Source organism: Balaenoptera physalus (genome assembly GCF_965194825.1).
Source record: "Balaenoptera physalus genome assembly, chromosome: 16".
In the NCBI taxonomy this organism is placed as follows: Eukaryota; Metazoa; Chordata; class Mammalia; order Artiodactyla; family Balaenopteridae; genus Balaenoptera; species Balaenoptera physalus.
The window spans coordinates 15,810,486-15,826,685 of NC_138898.1; the positions used below are offsets into that span (position 1 = coordinate 15,810,486).

At 51.9% G+C, this 16,200-nt stretch overlaps 1 protein-coding gene across 1 annotated transcript; it reads right to left on the minus strand.

The window, feature by feature from the left end:
• Nucleotides 1–498: 498 nt before the first annotated feature.
• Nucleotides 499–6,286, minus strand: KCNK15 (potassium two pore domain channel subfamily K member 15). The gene is made up of 2 exons (XM_082430310.1): nt 5,908–6,286; nt 499–1,402 (listed from the first exon to the last, which is right to left on the minus strand). Exons 1-2 carry the CDS (start codon nt 6,275–6,277, stop codon nt 699–701), a joined length of 1,074 nt encoding a protein of 357 aa, XP_082286436.1. The 5' UTR covers nt 6,278–6,286; the 3' UTR covers nt 499–698.
• Nucleotides 6,287–16,200: the final 9,914 nt, after the last annotated feature.

Sequence of the window (16,200 nt, forward strand, 5' to 3'; positions counted from 1 at the left end):
CCCCTAGGTCACATTGGGGGTGATTGGCAGTACCCAGATCTCACAGTTCCCAGAAGAGACTGTGGTCCAGGTGTCCCCGTGACACGGGTGTCAGCAAGGCCGCCCCACCCTTATCCCAAAGTGGGGCTGGCCCAGGACAAAGAGCATCAGATTTGGGGGTGGGACCAATTCCACTCTGCGCGCCGAGTAAGAGAAAGGAGTCATTTAAATAGTGCAGAGATTTGCCCACTGGTCCACGCTGGACCCTAAATGTTTCCCTTCAGTCCGTCCCATCCCTGTGCTTCTCGTAGTGGGAGCCGCTGGCCTCCCTGGTAGGATTCCAGTGTTGGAAGTCATGCATTTCCCCACAACACGGAAAGCCCACCTCTTCACACAGCAGGGCTAGCTGGGGACACGGGCCTGTGGCGAGCCTCTCCTTAGTGGCGGGTGTGGCCACGCCTTCTAAAACAATTTGGACCACAAGTGCTTTGCACCTACAGGGCGAGTTTAGAGTCATGCTTGTGCTTATGATGCGACTTTAATACATTTTTGGAGAGGAGGGAGGGGCTTGCCACAGAAGGAAATGAGGAACCACTCGTGGCAGAGGACGGCATTGAGGCCACGGCCCCTAACCCCTCTCCGAGCTCTGGGGAGGGTGTACTGACAGGTGAATCCAGACCCTCCGTCTCTAGGATCGACCCCCAGCCAGGGTAGGGCTGTCAGATGGACTTCCGCCGGGCCAGGGGCCTGCCTGCCCTGCCGCCGCCGCCTCCAGCCTCAGGGCTCGCGGGGGGCGAGAAGCCCAGATTGTCGCGGGGCCACAACTCCAGCTGGTGGATGCGGTAGGAGATGGAGGTGGAGCCGGCGGGGTGGGCGGGGCGGCGGGGCAGGGCGGGGCCGCGGCTCTCGGGCGACCCCCGGCGGAGCGGGCGGGCAGCACGCTCGGGCGCGTCCGCGCTGGCCGCCAGGAAGCGCAGGACCACCAGGTTGAGGAAAGCGCCGATGACCGTGAGCCCCAGGAGGATGTAGAGGAAGCTGAAGGCCACGTAGGGCGGCTTCCTCTGCAGCGCCTCGTCGTTCTGCAGCGCCACGAAGTCGCCGAAGCCGATGGTGGTGAGGGTGATGAAGCAGTAGTAGTAGGCGTGGAAGAAGGTCCAGCCCTCGAAATGCGCGAAGGCGGCGGCCCCGAGGGCCAGGGTGGCCGCGCACACCAGCAGCCCGGCCACCACCATGTTCTCGGTGGACACGTGCGGCCGCCGCAGGCCCAGGCAGCGCTTGGCCGCCAGCAGGAGGCGCCGCACCAGCGCGTTCAGCCGCTCTCCCAGGCTCTGGAAGGTGACCAGCGTCAGGGGGATGCCCAGGAGCGCGTAGAACATGCAGAAGACCTTGCCCGAGTCCGTGCCCGGCGCGGCGTGACCGTAACCTGGAGGCAGAGAGGAGGGGAGGGTTGGTGAGGGTCCAGCTCCATCTCACACTCTCACCCGCCTCCTTCCTGCCGGGTCTCCCTCCCCATCCCCCATAGCCGGCAGAGCATCTTGGAATGCTAGTTCGAACTAGGTCGTTCCCCGGCTTTAAAACCTTGCATGGTTACTCATAATCCACCCAAATTGTAAACAATCCAAATGTCCCTCAACTGTGGTACATCCATACAGTGGAATTCTTTTCAGTTTCCTCAGCAACAAAGGATGGGTTTCAAATGTATTATGCTGAATCAAAGGAGCCAAGCTCAGAAGGCTACCTATTGCATGGTTCCATTTAAATGACATTCTGGAAACATTCTGGTAAAACTATAGGGACAGAGAACAGATCTGTGGTTGCCAGTCCTCGGAGTTGGAGGTGGGGTTAACTAACTACAAAAAGGCATGACAGGGGACTTCCCTGGCAGTCCAGTGGTTAAGACTCTGCCCTTCCAATGCAGGCGGCGCAGGTTTGATCCCTGGTCAGGGAACTAAGATCCACATGCTGCGTGGCCAAAAAAAAAGGCATGACAGAATTTTGGGGAACGAAGGAAATGTTCTATGTCTTAATCGTGGCTGCAGTTACAAGACAGGTTTTCATTTGGCAAAACCCGCAGAAGTGTACACTGAAAAACAGTGAATTTTAATGTCTGTAAGTTGTGCCTTGAAAGAAAAAACAGCAAAATCTTTTGTGTCTCCCCAGTCCCCACAGGGTAAAGTCCCAGTTCTCAGGTGATGTCCAAGCTCCTTCATGATCAGGACCCCCCTCACCTCTCCAGCCTCGCCCCATTTTGTTTCCCCAACCAGTATGTCCTTTTCTCATGGTTCCCCTCCCCACCACGATCTTCTCCCCCTGCCCCAGTCCACGTTTCCCTTCCCAGATCCTGCTCCAAGCCAGCTCTCACAAAACACCTCTTCAGTCGGGTGGAGTTCCTCTTTGAGTCCCCTCAGCTGTTGTAGGGGACGTAAACATGAGTGGGCTTCCCTGAGTCTTGGCACACCGTGCCATCACCGTGGAATTAGTGGATATGTGTCTCTTCCAGGACTGAGAAGCAAAAGCTTTCACGGTATTCTCAAAGGGTCCCATAACCCAGGAAAAGTCAGGTGGCCCTTCCCCAACAGAATATGCCTCCTGTAGCAAATTAGCTCCATCTGCCAAAACGTAAATACACCTCTGGCCTGTGCAGTTCCACACTGAGGAAGGTAGTCCTCCAAAATACATACACGTGCAAAGTGATGTATGCACGTGGGTTGTCATTGCAGCACTGTTGGTCATAGTGAAAACTGAGAAACAGCCTAAGTGTCCATCAAAAGCAGCCTGGTTATATAAGCCACGGCGCCATTCAGACGTTGGCTGGGGTTCCCACTGGGGGCAATTTTGCCCCCGAGGGCACAGTTGGCAATGTCTGGAGACATTTTTGGTTGTCACAGCTGGGAGGTGGTGGCTGTGTGCCGCTGGCATCTAGTGGGTACAGGCCAGGGTCCTGCTTAACATCCTTTGATGCACAGGACAGTCCCCACAACAAGAATAGCCATCCCAAAATGTCACCGGTGCTGAGGCTGAGGAGCCCTGCTAGTCAGCCATGAAAAAGAGGACACAGTTCTTCAGGGACTGATGTAAAAACATCACCAAAATATATGAAGTGAAAAAAGCAAGAGACAAAACAGCATGTATAATATAACGTATTATAACATGTTTGTGTGCGTGTTAAAGGAATATATAGAGAAGATATTTGGAAGGATACTCAAAAAACTGATAACTGCATTTGATCCAGGGAAGGGATCCAAGGGTTGAGGGACGGGGAGAGAGGGAGACTTCCTTTTCATCCTATACCTTTTGTACCCTGTGTGCATATGTAACATTTGAAATATCAACCATATATATATGTGTGTGTGTGTATATATATATATATAATAAATATTATATATATATATATATATATATATATATATATATATTTAAAGATCTATGGTTCCACTTCCATGTTTTTGCTTTATGGCCCTATCAGTCTGCCTCTATCTATTTGGGGGGGGGGAACTCTGCTGCCACTAGACGACCATGAGGTCCATGAGGCCAGAGACCATGCTGGTCATTTCTCTGTGTCCCTGGTCACCAGTGAATGCCCTGCACAGAGCCTGACACAGACTAAGGGCTCAATGAAAGTTTAATATCAATGATAGGGACTTCCCTGGTGGTGCAGTGGTTAAGAATCTGCCTGCCAATGCAGAGGACATGGGTTCGATCCCTGGTCCGGGAAGATCCCACATGCCGCAGAGCAACTAAGCCCGTGTGCCACAACTACTGAGCCTGCACGCCACAACTACTGAAGCCCACGCACTCTGGGGCCCACATGCTGCAACTACAGAGCCCGCGTGCTGCAACTACTTAAGCCCACGCACCTAGAGCCCGGGTGCCTAGAGCCCATGCTCTGCAACAAGAGAAGCCACCGCAATGAGAAGCCCACGCACCGCAACAAAGAGTAGCCCCTGCTCGCTGCAACTAGAGAAAGCCCGCACGCAGCAACGAAGACCCAACGGAGCCAAAAATGAATAAAATTATTTAAAAAAAAGAAATGAAAGAAATAATCAATGATAATAATAATAATCAAACCAGATTGAAGGAGGTGCTAAGTGTGAGACAGAGGAGCCACTTTACGAATAAGAGGCCAGGCAGTACTGTTTCTAGCTGTTTGGGGGTATGTCAGGTTTTGACAGAAAGAAAAATTAATAATGGTAATAACTAAACATGCTAGGTACTCTACATGGATTATTTTATTTAATCGTCCAATGACTGTATGAGATGATATTATTATCCCCATTTTACAGATAAGGAAACTAGGCTCAGAAGGAGGAAGCTGCCCAAAGGTCACAGGGCTGAGCTATTAACCACTATCCTCCATAGCTTCTCGGTGCCTCTCTTCTGTCCTTACAGAGCTCAACTCCTAGGTTCTGGATCCTGGCTCTCTGCAAGGCTGGCTTATGCAGCCTGGACCACACAGCCAGTGCTGGTGCCCCCAGGTGGCCAAAAGAGGCAAAACTACTGTTTGCACAGTCCCTTCCCCCTACCCCTCCCACCCCCTCCCAGATGCAGGTCAGAGGGGAGCAGTCAGAAGAGGAGGCCAAATCCAGCTGGGAGGCCTCCAAAAAATGTGGGGGAAGGCAAAGGAGGTGGATAGGGTCCCACACCACTGGGCACAGTAACAGGGAGGGTCTTAGGCTAGGCCAAGATAGGCAAGCAGGGGTACCCACTTTGACAGGAGGGGTCAAAAGGGCTGAACGGGAGCTGGGCCCACAGTTGGCAAATAATGAATTGTTATTATTGCTAATTAATAGTCCCTATCTAGCCTCAAGCCTGTGCTATGCATTTTACACACTTGACCTCACTTAAACCTGGTAATCACTCAGTGAGGTAGCAACAATTGCACTTTGTAGTTGAGGAAACCAGGGCTCAGAAAGGTACAATCAATTGTCAGAGAAGGCAGGAGGCAATAGAGGTGAGAACAGAACTCTGGTCGATGTAATTGCAGAACTCAGGCTTCTAACTCCACTGCTAAACCCACAAACTCACATTGGCTCGCAAGAGCATTACGGAGGAACTTTCTCCACGGCACTGCAGGGTGGTGGTCTAAGCCCAAAGGGACACCTGGACATCCACAGCTGGGGCCTGGGGAGTGGCTGGCACCCAGCGTGGAGCCCTGCAGAGCCTGCTTCTCTCCTTTCCTGCTTCCCCAGGCTTAGGCTCAGCAGGTACCAGCCAGACAGTAGCCATGGCAACGGCTGGCGGTCCAGATACTGCAGAGAAAGTGCTCTGGATCCCCGAGGGTGAGGTCCAAAGCTGGTGGTAATCAGTCATTCCTTCAACAAATATTTATTGAGTGTCTACTACCGGCTAGGCACTGGCCATACAGCAGGGACTAAGATAGAGTAGGTGCCCATTCTCTTTTGTGTCATAATACAAAAATCAATCTTTTTTTTAGTGCTTTCTATGTGTCAGGTCCTGTGTTAAAACTTTCTGCATATATTATCTCCTTAACGATAACTGTCTCACTACAGCCTTGAGATAGGGCCTATTAGCACCCCTATTTTATAGAGGAGAAAACTGAGGCTCAGAGAGGTTAAGCAACTGGTCTGAGGTCACAGAGCCAGCGTGATGCAGACAGGCAAGGAAGCAACTCCAGCCATTTGGGCTTCCGGCCCCATTCCATCCGTCTGCCAGCCCCTGGGGCGTTTTCTGACACTCCTGCGGGCCAAGCCTCTTGGCAAACGGGACCTACTGGCTCCTCCCAGCCTTGCCTGCGTGGAATGACAGACAGCCCATTCGACAGAGGGAGGCGAGTGAGGCTCGGCGAGCTGAAATGACTGGTCCAAAGTCACCCAGCTGGACAGGGGCAGAAGTGAGATTCAAACCCAGGGACGCCGCGGGCAGCTGGGGATGGAGCGAGCGCTGAGGGGAGGCGCCGGGGCCGCTCACCGATGGTGGTGATGACGGTGATAGCGAAGTAGAAGGAGCCGGCGAACTTCCACTGGCGGCCGGCGCGGTGCGGCTCGGCTTGCAGCGCCAGGCGCTCCAGCTCGCGGTAATCCTCGGTCGAGAAGCCGTACTTCCTCCGCAACTCGCTCCGCTTCTGGGCCAGCAGCCGCTTGCGGCCGCTCTCCGCTTCGGACTCGAGCGCGTCGAAGACGGCGGCGCCCACCAGCAGGTAGGACAGGATGCACAGGATGAGCGCGGCGGTGCGCACGCTCTGCTTCCTCATCGCTGAGCCCTGGGCCCCGCTCGCCAGCCCGGCACCGTGCCCACCGCCGCCCCGTCCATGCGCCCCGACGGCCGGCCCGCGCCCCATGCGGCAGGAGCCAGGGCTGCTTGCGGCTGGGGTGCGGTACCCAGGGGCGGGGCCTCGGCGGGGCGGGGCGAGGGGGCGAGGAGGGCCGAGAGGGCTCCTGCAGCTGCCGCTTCCCTGCCGCCCCCCCACCCCGCACACCTGCCTTTGTTTACCCGGTGGGGCCCCGGGACTAAGGTGTCTGCAGATATTGGGAGCAAAGCGCCCAAAGCCCAGGTCTGCAGGAGCCCTGTCTCCACCACTATCTCGTCCTGTGACCTTGGGCAAGTCGTTCATTTCTTCGTTTGGTCAGTCATCCAACAAATATTTACCAAAGCACCTACTGGTGCAAACAAGATTCCTGATGTAAATAGAGCTGATATCCTAGGATGGAGGGTTGGCTAAAAAGCAAACACACAAAGAGATAATTTAAGAAAAGTGTGAGAAAGAAAGAAAACTTCTTGCGGGGGTGGGGGGGATCGCCAGCTAAGGTTGGGGGGAGAAGGCCTCCCTGGGGAGGGACTGGGGCGGAAGCGTCCAGGCAGCAAGTGCGGGTCCTTTAAGCAGAGAAGCCAGTGTGTCTGGAGCCACAATAATTGGGGTGCTGGGGGAGTAAGGGTGGGAGTGGGGATTGGAAGGAAGACAGAGAGTCCACTTCACACAGGGTTTTACAGGCCCTCCCGAAGGTTTATTCTTCAGTACAATGGAAAACCCTAGAGGGACTTCCCTGGCGGTCCAATGGTTAAGACTCCGCGCTTCCACTGCCAGGGGACTAAGATCCCGCGTGCCACGGGGCGCGGCGGAGAAAAAAAAGAAAAAGAAAACCCTAGAAAGGTTGTAAGCAGGAAAACAAACACCAACAATCTGATTGACATTTTAAAAAAAAAGCATTCTGGCTGTCATGTGGGAAAGGGATGGTGGCCCAGAGTGAAGGTCAGTTAGGAGACTTTTTTTTTTTTTGGCCGCGCTGCCAGGCATACGGGACCTCAGTTCCCGAACCAGAGATCTGAACCAGGGTCCCCTGCAGTGGAAGCACGGAGTCTTAACCGCTGGACCGCCAGGGAAGTCCCCAGTTTGGAGACTCTTGTCGTCCAAATGCGTGCTTAGGGTGGGCTGGAATCAGGGGCATCGCCCTGGAGATGGAGACAGGCGGGTGGATCTGAGATGTTGGCGCCGGGGGTGGAGCCGGGCACACACGGCCAGCCACATTTCCCAGCCTCCCTCGCGCTTAGGGGTGTCCATGTGACAATGGAATGAGGGCAGAAGTGACCTGTGCCACTTCCGGGCCTGGCCCCTAAAGCCCTCCCACACGCCATGCCCCCACCTGTCTTCCCCACCTGCAGACTGAATGCGGACACCTAGTCTTTAGGAGAGGACAGAGCCACGGGGTGGGAGGAGCTGCGGTGCAATGACACATTGCAAAGGGTCTCCCAAAGGAACACCTAATTTGAACTTCTGTGGCATTAAGCCCCTGACGTCTGGGGTCCATCTGTTACCACAGCTAGCGTTACCCAGATGCGCACGGCAACAGGACTTGCTGAGGGGGTTGGGTGTGGAGGGCGAAGGGGAGGACGACTCAAGGATGATCCCGGGGTCCTTGGCCTGAACAGCTGGACGCTTGGGGCACCTTCCATTGACCTCACTCCCTGAGGAATCTACCCCTGTCCCCCCAGCACCAAGGCGACACTCATTTCGCAGTCCTGGATGAGCCTTCATGGGGAGTCTGGGCAGAGCACAGGCAGCCTCTCCTGCAACTCTCTGGGGCACCCACCTTCCCAGGTCTCTGCTGCAGCCTTGACATGCATCACTTGTCCCCCTGTGACCATTCCAGCCCCTCTTCCTGCAGCCCCTTTGCATTTTTTTGCTCCAGCTCCATTAAACTTTCAGCTCCTTGTGCAAACTCTTGCTTTGCTTGGAACAGTCCTCTCCGCAGCCCATTCAACAGCCAACATTTATTGAATGCCTGCTAGGGGCTAGGCATTGGTTGAAGCACTTTACATGTATTCATGCATTTAATCCTCACAACCTCCTTATGTGATAGGGGCTGCTGGCTAACGCCCTATTCATCCTTCACCTCTCCCTTAGTTGGACACCTTTCCTGACTCCTAAGGTGTCCCTCCTCTGTGCTTCTTGAAGACTTCCCGTGCTCCTGCCATCTCTCATTCCTCCCACTGCATTGTAATTCTCGCGTTCCATATATGTGTCCCCGTGAGGACAGGGATCCCATCTTGGTCCCCAGCCTGTCCCCAGCAACCGGATCTGGCACAGAACACACATCCAGGGATTGTTTGTGGATGAACAAGCGGCAGCAGCAGCACGTAGAGCACGGACTCTGCACCCAGACTGCCTGGGATCGTATCCTTCTTTCACTTACCAGTCGTGTGAACTTGGGATGCCTCAGTTTCCCCAGTTTAAAATGGGGTTAGGAAAGTTCTTATCTCATAAGGTGCTGTGGTCAGCAGAATAATGGCCTCCCTGAAGATGCCCACGTCCTATCCCTGAGACCTATGAATATGTTAGGTTATGTGGCAAAGGGGAATTAAGGTTGCAGATGGAATTAAGGTTGCTAATCAAGTGACCTTGAGATGAGAGATTACCCTGATGATCTGGGTGGGCCCAATGTGATCCCAAGCGTTCTTATAATTGGAAGAGGGAAGCGGAAGAGGGGGAACCAGAGAGATGCAAGGTGAGAAGGACTTGGCCTGACGTTGCTGGCTTTGAAGATGGAGAAAGGGAGCCACACGCCAAGGACCACAGGTGACTTCTAGAATCTGGAAAAGGCAAGGAAACAAATTCCTCCCTAGAGCCTCCAGAAAGGAATGCAGTTCTCCCAATGCCTTGATTTTAGCCCAGCATGACCCGTGTAGACCTCCATCCCACAGACCTGGAAGGTAATACGTTTGTGTTGTTCAAGCCGCTAGGTTTGTGATCATTTGTTTTAGCAACAACAGGGCACTACTACAGTGGTTGTGAGGATGGTGAGGATTAAATAAGCTGGTAGATGTGCAGCCCTGAGAGCATCGTCTGGCCCTGACGACTCATCTAGAAGTGTTAGCCAGTGTTGCAACTATCACAACAGAACAAAGGCCCAGGACCACAGGGATGTTAGACTCAGTTCCTGCCCTGACTCAGTTCTTGGGCAGAATGGGGGCCCAGTGCCTGGTAGAGGGGGCCTTGGACCCCTTCTTCCCCTGAGAAGCTAGAGGGGGGCAGCTCAGCAGCTCAGAAGCGAGGGTGCTGGTGCTACTGCCTCAGCTTTATTTTTAACGACGGTGTCAGCAAGTTTGATTTTCTGATTCCTGCTCAGACTTCAGAGGAACAGAAACCTGCGCTACAGTCTCCGAGTGGGCCCAGGTGGGGCACCAAGGACCTATAGCCCGAGAAGTGCCTGAGAAGAGCTTATGGGGCCAGTAGGGGTGGAGGGAGCTTGCTCTTAGGGGAAGGGCTGGGTCCACCCCGGGGACAGTTAATGAGTCCTGGTCCTGAACACAGCTAGGTCAATGAGGCCTGGGTTTAAATTCTAGCTCATCCACTTTCTACCTGGGTATCTGTGGATAGAAGCCTTCCACTTCTCTGCACCTTAGTTTTCCCATGTGAGAAATGGGGGTGATGGGCATGCCCGCCTCCTGCATTATAAAAGACACCGTATGTCACTTTCCAGGTGCCCAGGAGCCACTTTTCCTCCCTTTTTACAACTGACTGCCTGCTGATGTCAGGAATTCTTTTTCCAGAACCAGGGGCAAGACTAAGACTGTGGAGCGCTGTCCGCACTAGGAACGTTCAGAGACAGTACTAAGGGAGCCCTCACTCCCCAGTGCAGGAAGCTGGGGTGCAGAGGAGAAGAGACTCCGCTTGCCAAATCCTCGCAGCCAGGCAGCGGCTGAGTCAGAACTTGAACTCAGGGCTGTCTGGCCCCCCAGGGTCACGATCCTTCGGATGCACGGTGCCTCCTCATCAGGCAAGATGCTGGGGGCTTTATCACCCTCCAGTGGCCTCTGGGATCTCACTCTCCTAATCTCTAAGGTGGGTTTGAGGAGCGCTGGCTTCCCGCCCCCACTGTTGTGAGCGTCTCATGAGATGAAGCTGAGAGGTGCTTTGTCAAATGGGTCCGCTGGCGGGGGAGGCATTACTGGGGCCACGAGGAGCTGTCTGGCCCTGCCAGGCGGGTGACTCTGCCCTGTGCTTGGCATTTTCAGTTCCGCGGCTCTATTTTAAGCCAGAGGAGGTTAGAGTTTGTTATGTGTGTTTCTCAGCTTGGAGAACCGTCAGCTGAGCAGTCACCAAAAGCAGCAACACCCCAAGGCGCTCCCTGAAGCTCCCCCTCCCTCCGCCTCCCCCTCCCTTCTTTTTTCCTTTGGGAACCTGAGGGGACCTAGTGATTTTCCTCTGTCCCTTCATGCCAGAGTCGCACCCGGGACCCATCAATGAGGCTTGGATCTTCTTCTTCCAGAGCTGCAAGTTTGCCAGCCTTGAGGACAACGAGATAGGTGATTCCAGGCCCTAACTGGGTCCTCTACACCTTTTAAAGCACTTCACGTCCCTGAGAAGTCAAGATCCTTCTGAAAGCTGTAGGAAGCCAGGTAGGCCTTGTCATTCCCACATCAGGGAGAGGAACAGACTCAGACAGAGAATAAAGGCTGCCGTCTAAGGTGCCACATGGTAGGTAGGACAGTGGTTAGGAAAGAACGTGAGTTTCTGAGTGAGCCAGACCTCAGTTCTACCTTGGGCAAGTGGCTTCACCTTTCTGAGCCTCAGTTTCCTCATCTGTGACATGGGGGTAAAAGTATCTGCCTACCAGTGTTCCTGTGAGGATTAAATGAAAGCATGAAGGGGCACTCAGCACAGATTAGGTGCCTAGCAAATGTTAGTGGCCCCTCCACCCAATTAATTTCTTCTTTTCCTTTTCTACACAGCTTGTTCCCCAGATGTACTGAGATCTTAAGGGATTGGTTTTTATAATTAGAATATAGTTCAGTAATTTTCCAGAAGGTCAGAAGCCCTGGGCATTTTCCCTGATAAGATCTCTCATCTCTCTCCTAAAAGAATGGATTATTTTGACCTCAGGGTATGATAGGTACCAGCTCCTTCGAGATGGCAGCTGTGGCCTTTCTGTAGCTTGGGCATCATTTAGGGATCTGGGTTGCAAGAAATTAAAATCTGCCTCTTGCTAATTTAAAGAACATTATAGGTAGGATTTGGCGGGGGGGCGGGGGGGGTGCTTCTTCCAGAATCTTCCAGGCACTGGAAGACAAGCTACATGGCTTGGGGGACCCAGAGAGATGGAACCTATTGCCCGGGAAACACCATAGCCACACCCATGTGCGGGCACCATGGTTCCCAGGCTGGTGAATATATTACTTTGGGGGTAGGGGGGCGACAAATGACAGCTGTCTGAGCATGACCCTGTCTCTGGCTGTTGGGACCCTCCAGGGCTGCTCAGAGGATTCCTAACACGTGTTTGTGGCCATTTGGTTGGAGCCATTGGGAGTTTGTTCTTCTCCTTCCTGAGGATGGATATCTTTAAGTTATTGAAGATACTAAAACCTTTATTCTGGTTAATAATTTTAAAAACTGACAGAAGTATGGGGGGGGGTTATTAAAACATTCTCTCTACTTTCAAGTACAATTGAAAATTTCCTCACTAAAAGGTTTTTCTGAAAGAGCCTTTTCTCTCTCTCCATCCCCACCCCCATTTTTTCCCTGCTGTTCCTTTGGTCTGAGGATGGGACTGGATTAGAAGGACATTTACTGAGCAGTTACTAGATCCAAGCAGGGAGCTAGGCACTTAGCAGGCATCCCCTCATGCACTCCCCACAACAGCAAATACTTTTTTTTGGCTGCGCCTTGCAGCATGCGGGATCTTAGTTCCCCGACCAGGGATCGAACCCATGCCCCCTGCAGTGGAAGCTCAGGGTCCTAACCACTGGACCGCCAGGGAATTCCCAACACCAGGCACTTTTAATCCCACCTTCCAGAGGACGAAGCCAAGGTGCAAAGGAGTGCAGTGTTTTGCCTCAAGTCACGCTGTTAAGTAGGGAGGGGAGCCGTCCCATCCTGCTGTCAAGCTCTTGCACCTAAAGGCGATGCTTCCCCCACCCTGAGGACCTGCAAGGGGTTCGGGCACAAGACGGCAGCTGCTGCCACGTGGCCATTCCAGCTCAGCCGTTGCCCCTTCTCCTCCTGCCAATGCCCATCCCTCTCGTTCTCCGGTCAACATAAAGAATTGGAATCAAGAGACATCTGAATCACAAGGGGCAGTGCTTGCACTTCAGAAGACATCATTGGCTGGAAAAGGTCAAGGCAATGAAATTAAAGAGCCTGAGACGCTAAGAAAGGCACATGTTAAAGTAAGGACAGCACAGAGCTGTGCTGTCGCATAGGGTGGCCACTGGCCATAGGTGGCCATTTATACTTAAGATTTAATTTAATTAAAAATTCAGTTCTTCAGTTGCAATAGGCACATTTCAAGTGTCCATTAAACACATGCTACATTGGACAGAGCAGATACAGAACATCTCCATCACCACAGAAAGTTCCATTGGACGTTGCTGGTACAGAGAGTGAGACTGTGGACTTTCAACCGGACTGGCTGGTTTTGAATCCTGCCTTCACCACTTACCTGCTGGTATCCTGGGCCTCAGTTTCATCACCTGTAAAATGGGGTCAATAATCCCGTAGAATTATTATTACATATCCAGCTCAGTTGGGACCAGTGGTTAGTCAACTAATCAAAGAAGCAGGGAATTATTTTAAATGATACACACCTTGAACATCTGCCACTCTGTTCTTTGAACGTGGGGCTGTTCATTGGCTTTTTGTGCTGTCCTCCTTACATGAACTACACCAGAATCTATCTTCTGCTTTCTAGTTTTGGTTTATTTCAAGTGAGGCAAGGATCTGAAGACACTTGTGTAGCAACTTGAGTGCAGAATCCCTCTAGATTCTCATGGTAATTTTTTCCAGATCTTTTGTAGTTGTTTCTTCCACACCTAATTTGGCAGCCTGTTTTAGCAACTCATTCTTATTGTTTTCATAAAAACAAATCTCTTCCTTTTTGCACTCATATTTCATCAGCTTATGGAATATCTAATTAAATTACACCATGACAATAACAAATGTGCTGGTGCAAACTGGCTTGAGAACAAACCCAACAGATTTTTGGCAAAGACATCATTTGTCTTAGCTTGGGCTTCTCTAACAGAAGACCGTGGACTGGGGGTCTTAAACAGCAAACATTTATTTCTCACAGTTCTGGAGGCTGGAAGCCTGAGATCGGGGTGCCAGTATGGTTGGATTCTTGGCGAAAGCCTTTTTCCTGGTTTACAGACTGCCATCTTCTCACTGTATTCTCACATGGTAGAGAGAAGAAGCAAGCTCTCTCATATCTCTTCCTGTGAGGGCACTATCCCATCCATAATAACTCCACATTCATGACCTAATTACCTCCCCAAAGCTCCACCTCCTAACACCATCACATTGGGGGTTAGGATTTCAACGTATAAATTTTGGGGGGGACACAAACTTTCAGCCCATAACAACGTTCTATTGGAGAGAGCAGAAAGGAACAAGGGCGCCAGAGAGTGACCTCCTAACTGTGAGCATTCCTTATGCCTGGGGCAGGAGGGTTGTACTCAGGTGGAATGGAGAGCACTGGTTAGCCTGGTGAACTGATTAAACAGACATGATTAAAGAGAGCTTCTTTGCCTCACTAACTCTGTCAGACTGTAGGGTGGAGTTGGCTCTGGAAGACACCTGCCCAGCCAGAGACTACATTTCCCAGCCTCCTTTGCTTCCAACTATGACCATGGGACTAGACCCCACCAATGGAGTGTGAGTGGGGGTGATGTCACTTCCAGGTGGGCGTCTTTAGGAAGCAGGCGAGCTTCTCCATTCCTGCCTGCAATTTAGATGTAGAAGGCGCGGAGGCCCAGGAGCTGGTGGAGCTGTAACATGTAAGTCACCTGGCTCATCACGTGAAGGAAAGCTGCCCTCCAACGAGGAACACCTGCCTTGGAATATTATGTGAGTAAGAAATAAACCTCTTGTGTTAAGCCACTGAATTTTGGGGTTCGCTTGTTATAGCAGCTACAAGTGAACCCTGATTAATAAACTTACTTTATAGGGCAGTTGTGAAAATTAAATTAGATGATATGCATGTAACAGACTTTTTTTTTTTTTAATTTTTTTTATTATTTATTTATTGGTTGAGTTGGGTCTCTGTTGCTGCGTGTGAGCTTTCTCTAGTTGCGGCGAGCGGGGTTTACTCTTCGTTGTGGTGCACGGGCTTCTCATTGCAGTGGCTTCTCTTGCCATGGAGCATGGGCTCTATGTGCGCGGGCTTCAGTAGTTGTGGCACGTGGGCTTCAGTAGTTGTGGCTCGCGGGCTCTAGAGCGCAGGCTCAGTAGTTGTGGCGCACGGGCTTAGTTGCTTTGCGGCATGTGGGATCTTCCCGAACCAGGGCTCGAACCCTTGTCCCCTGCATTGGCAGGAGGATTCTTAACTACTGCGCCACCAGGAAAGCCCGTAACAGACTCTTAAATGGGACTTTCCTATTGTATTTCCAGTTAAAGCCTCAACACAGGGATGCAAGGTGCTGAATACCCCCATATTTCAGAAAGCCATGAGACACACACCAGCAGGACTGTTTTAGGGGTGTCATACCGGCTTTTCTCCCACTCCATCCCCACCCCCTCAGCCTCCACGAGCAGAAGACTAGAATTTGAGAATAATTTTCTAGAATAGGGAGAAATGATATACCTTTTCTGCTCTCCTAGGAGAAGAAAGGGTCCCACCCCCACCCCCGTCCTGAGACGTCCCACTTGTAGAGATTTTGGGTTCCTGCCAGAAGTGGTGAGTGGCAGCTGCTTCTCCGACCGCTCGTGAGGCAGGCCTGCAGATCCGCCCTCAGTGTGTGTTTGAGCAGAAAGTGATTAGAGAGATGGCAGGACGGGGGCATCCTGTACGCCCATCACTTGGCCGAGCGAGAATGGGTGAGCTTCCCATGAGCTGAGTGGGTGCCGGGCCATCTGACCTGGGCCCTGCCCCGAAGGGAGGATCCTTGTGCTTCCCAGGAAAGAGGACCCTGGCAGAAAGAGGCTGTGCAGTGCACTTCTGGGGACAGGGTCTAAGAGAGGTCACGGGGTCCAGATAGCCCCCAGCAGTCAGGAGACCACTACAGGGACCCCTGAATAAGCTAGTCATGTGGTCCAGGAACACTAGCCTTTAAACACTTTCCACACAAAAGGAATCCACCTCCCTCAGGAGACTCAAAGCAACACCAGCTACGTTTTTTCCCCCTTTCCTCCACTGCTCCTTCCAGGCCTCTTAAACAGGAGAAGCTAGAACTCAAACGGGGAGGATGGAAAAGGTTTTTAGAGAGACCCTCACACTCTCTCAGTGCTGCAGAGGACTGTAATGCAGAGACTAAGGGCAAGTTTCCGGAGCCAGACAGCCTGGGTTTGAATTCTGTGTCTCTAACTTACTAGCTGTGTGACCTTGGGCAAGTTACCTCATCTTTCTGGGCCTTAGTATATGTAAGATGCCATTAATAATAGTACGTACCTCATAGCCTCATAACACTGTAAGGTGCACGTAGTTAGGCTATTTAATAGTTTGTTAAATTAAATAACAATGCATTCGTGAGGTGAAGGGTCAAGCTTGATTTAGAGGAAGTGTTAAATAGTATATAATTAGATGTTCAATCCAGACTGAAAGGCATGGGGCAATGAGAGATTTGACTGGATGTGTTCAAAGGCAATGGGTGAAGAAAAACTAGATCCATTTATGTGTGTCCCCCACCAAATTCAGATTATTCAATAAACCAGTTACACGTGTGACGTATTTAGATCAGTCTGGGACACATTGAAACCCTCAGTACATGTTAACTATTATTATTCAAACTTGTGCCAGGTCAGAAATCGAATCCTTTCTAAGTTTTATTAGTTTT

Coding starts and splice junctions, on each gene's coding strand:
- KCNK15 (XM_082430310.1), bottom strand. CDS start 6,277: ATGGGGCGCGGGCCGGCCGTCGGGGCGCATGGACGGGGCGGCGGTGGG. Junction 1,403..5,907: donor CACCGTCATCACCACCATCG/GTGAGCGGCCCC, acceptor CTCTGCCTCCAG/GTTACGGTCACGCCGCGCCG.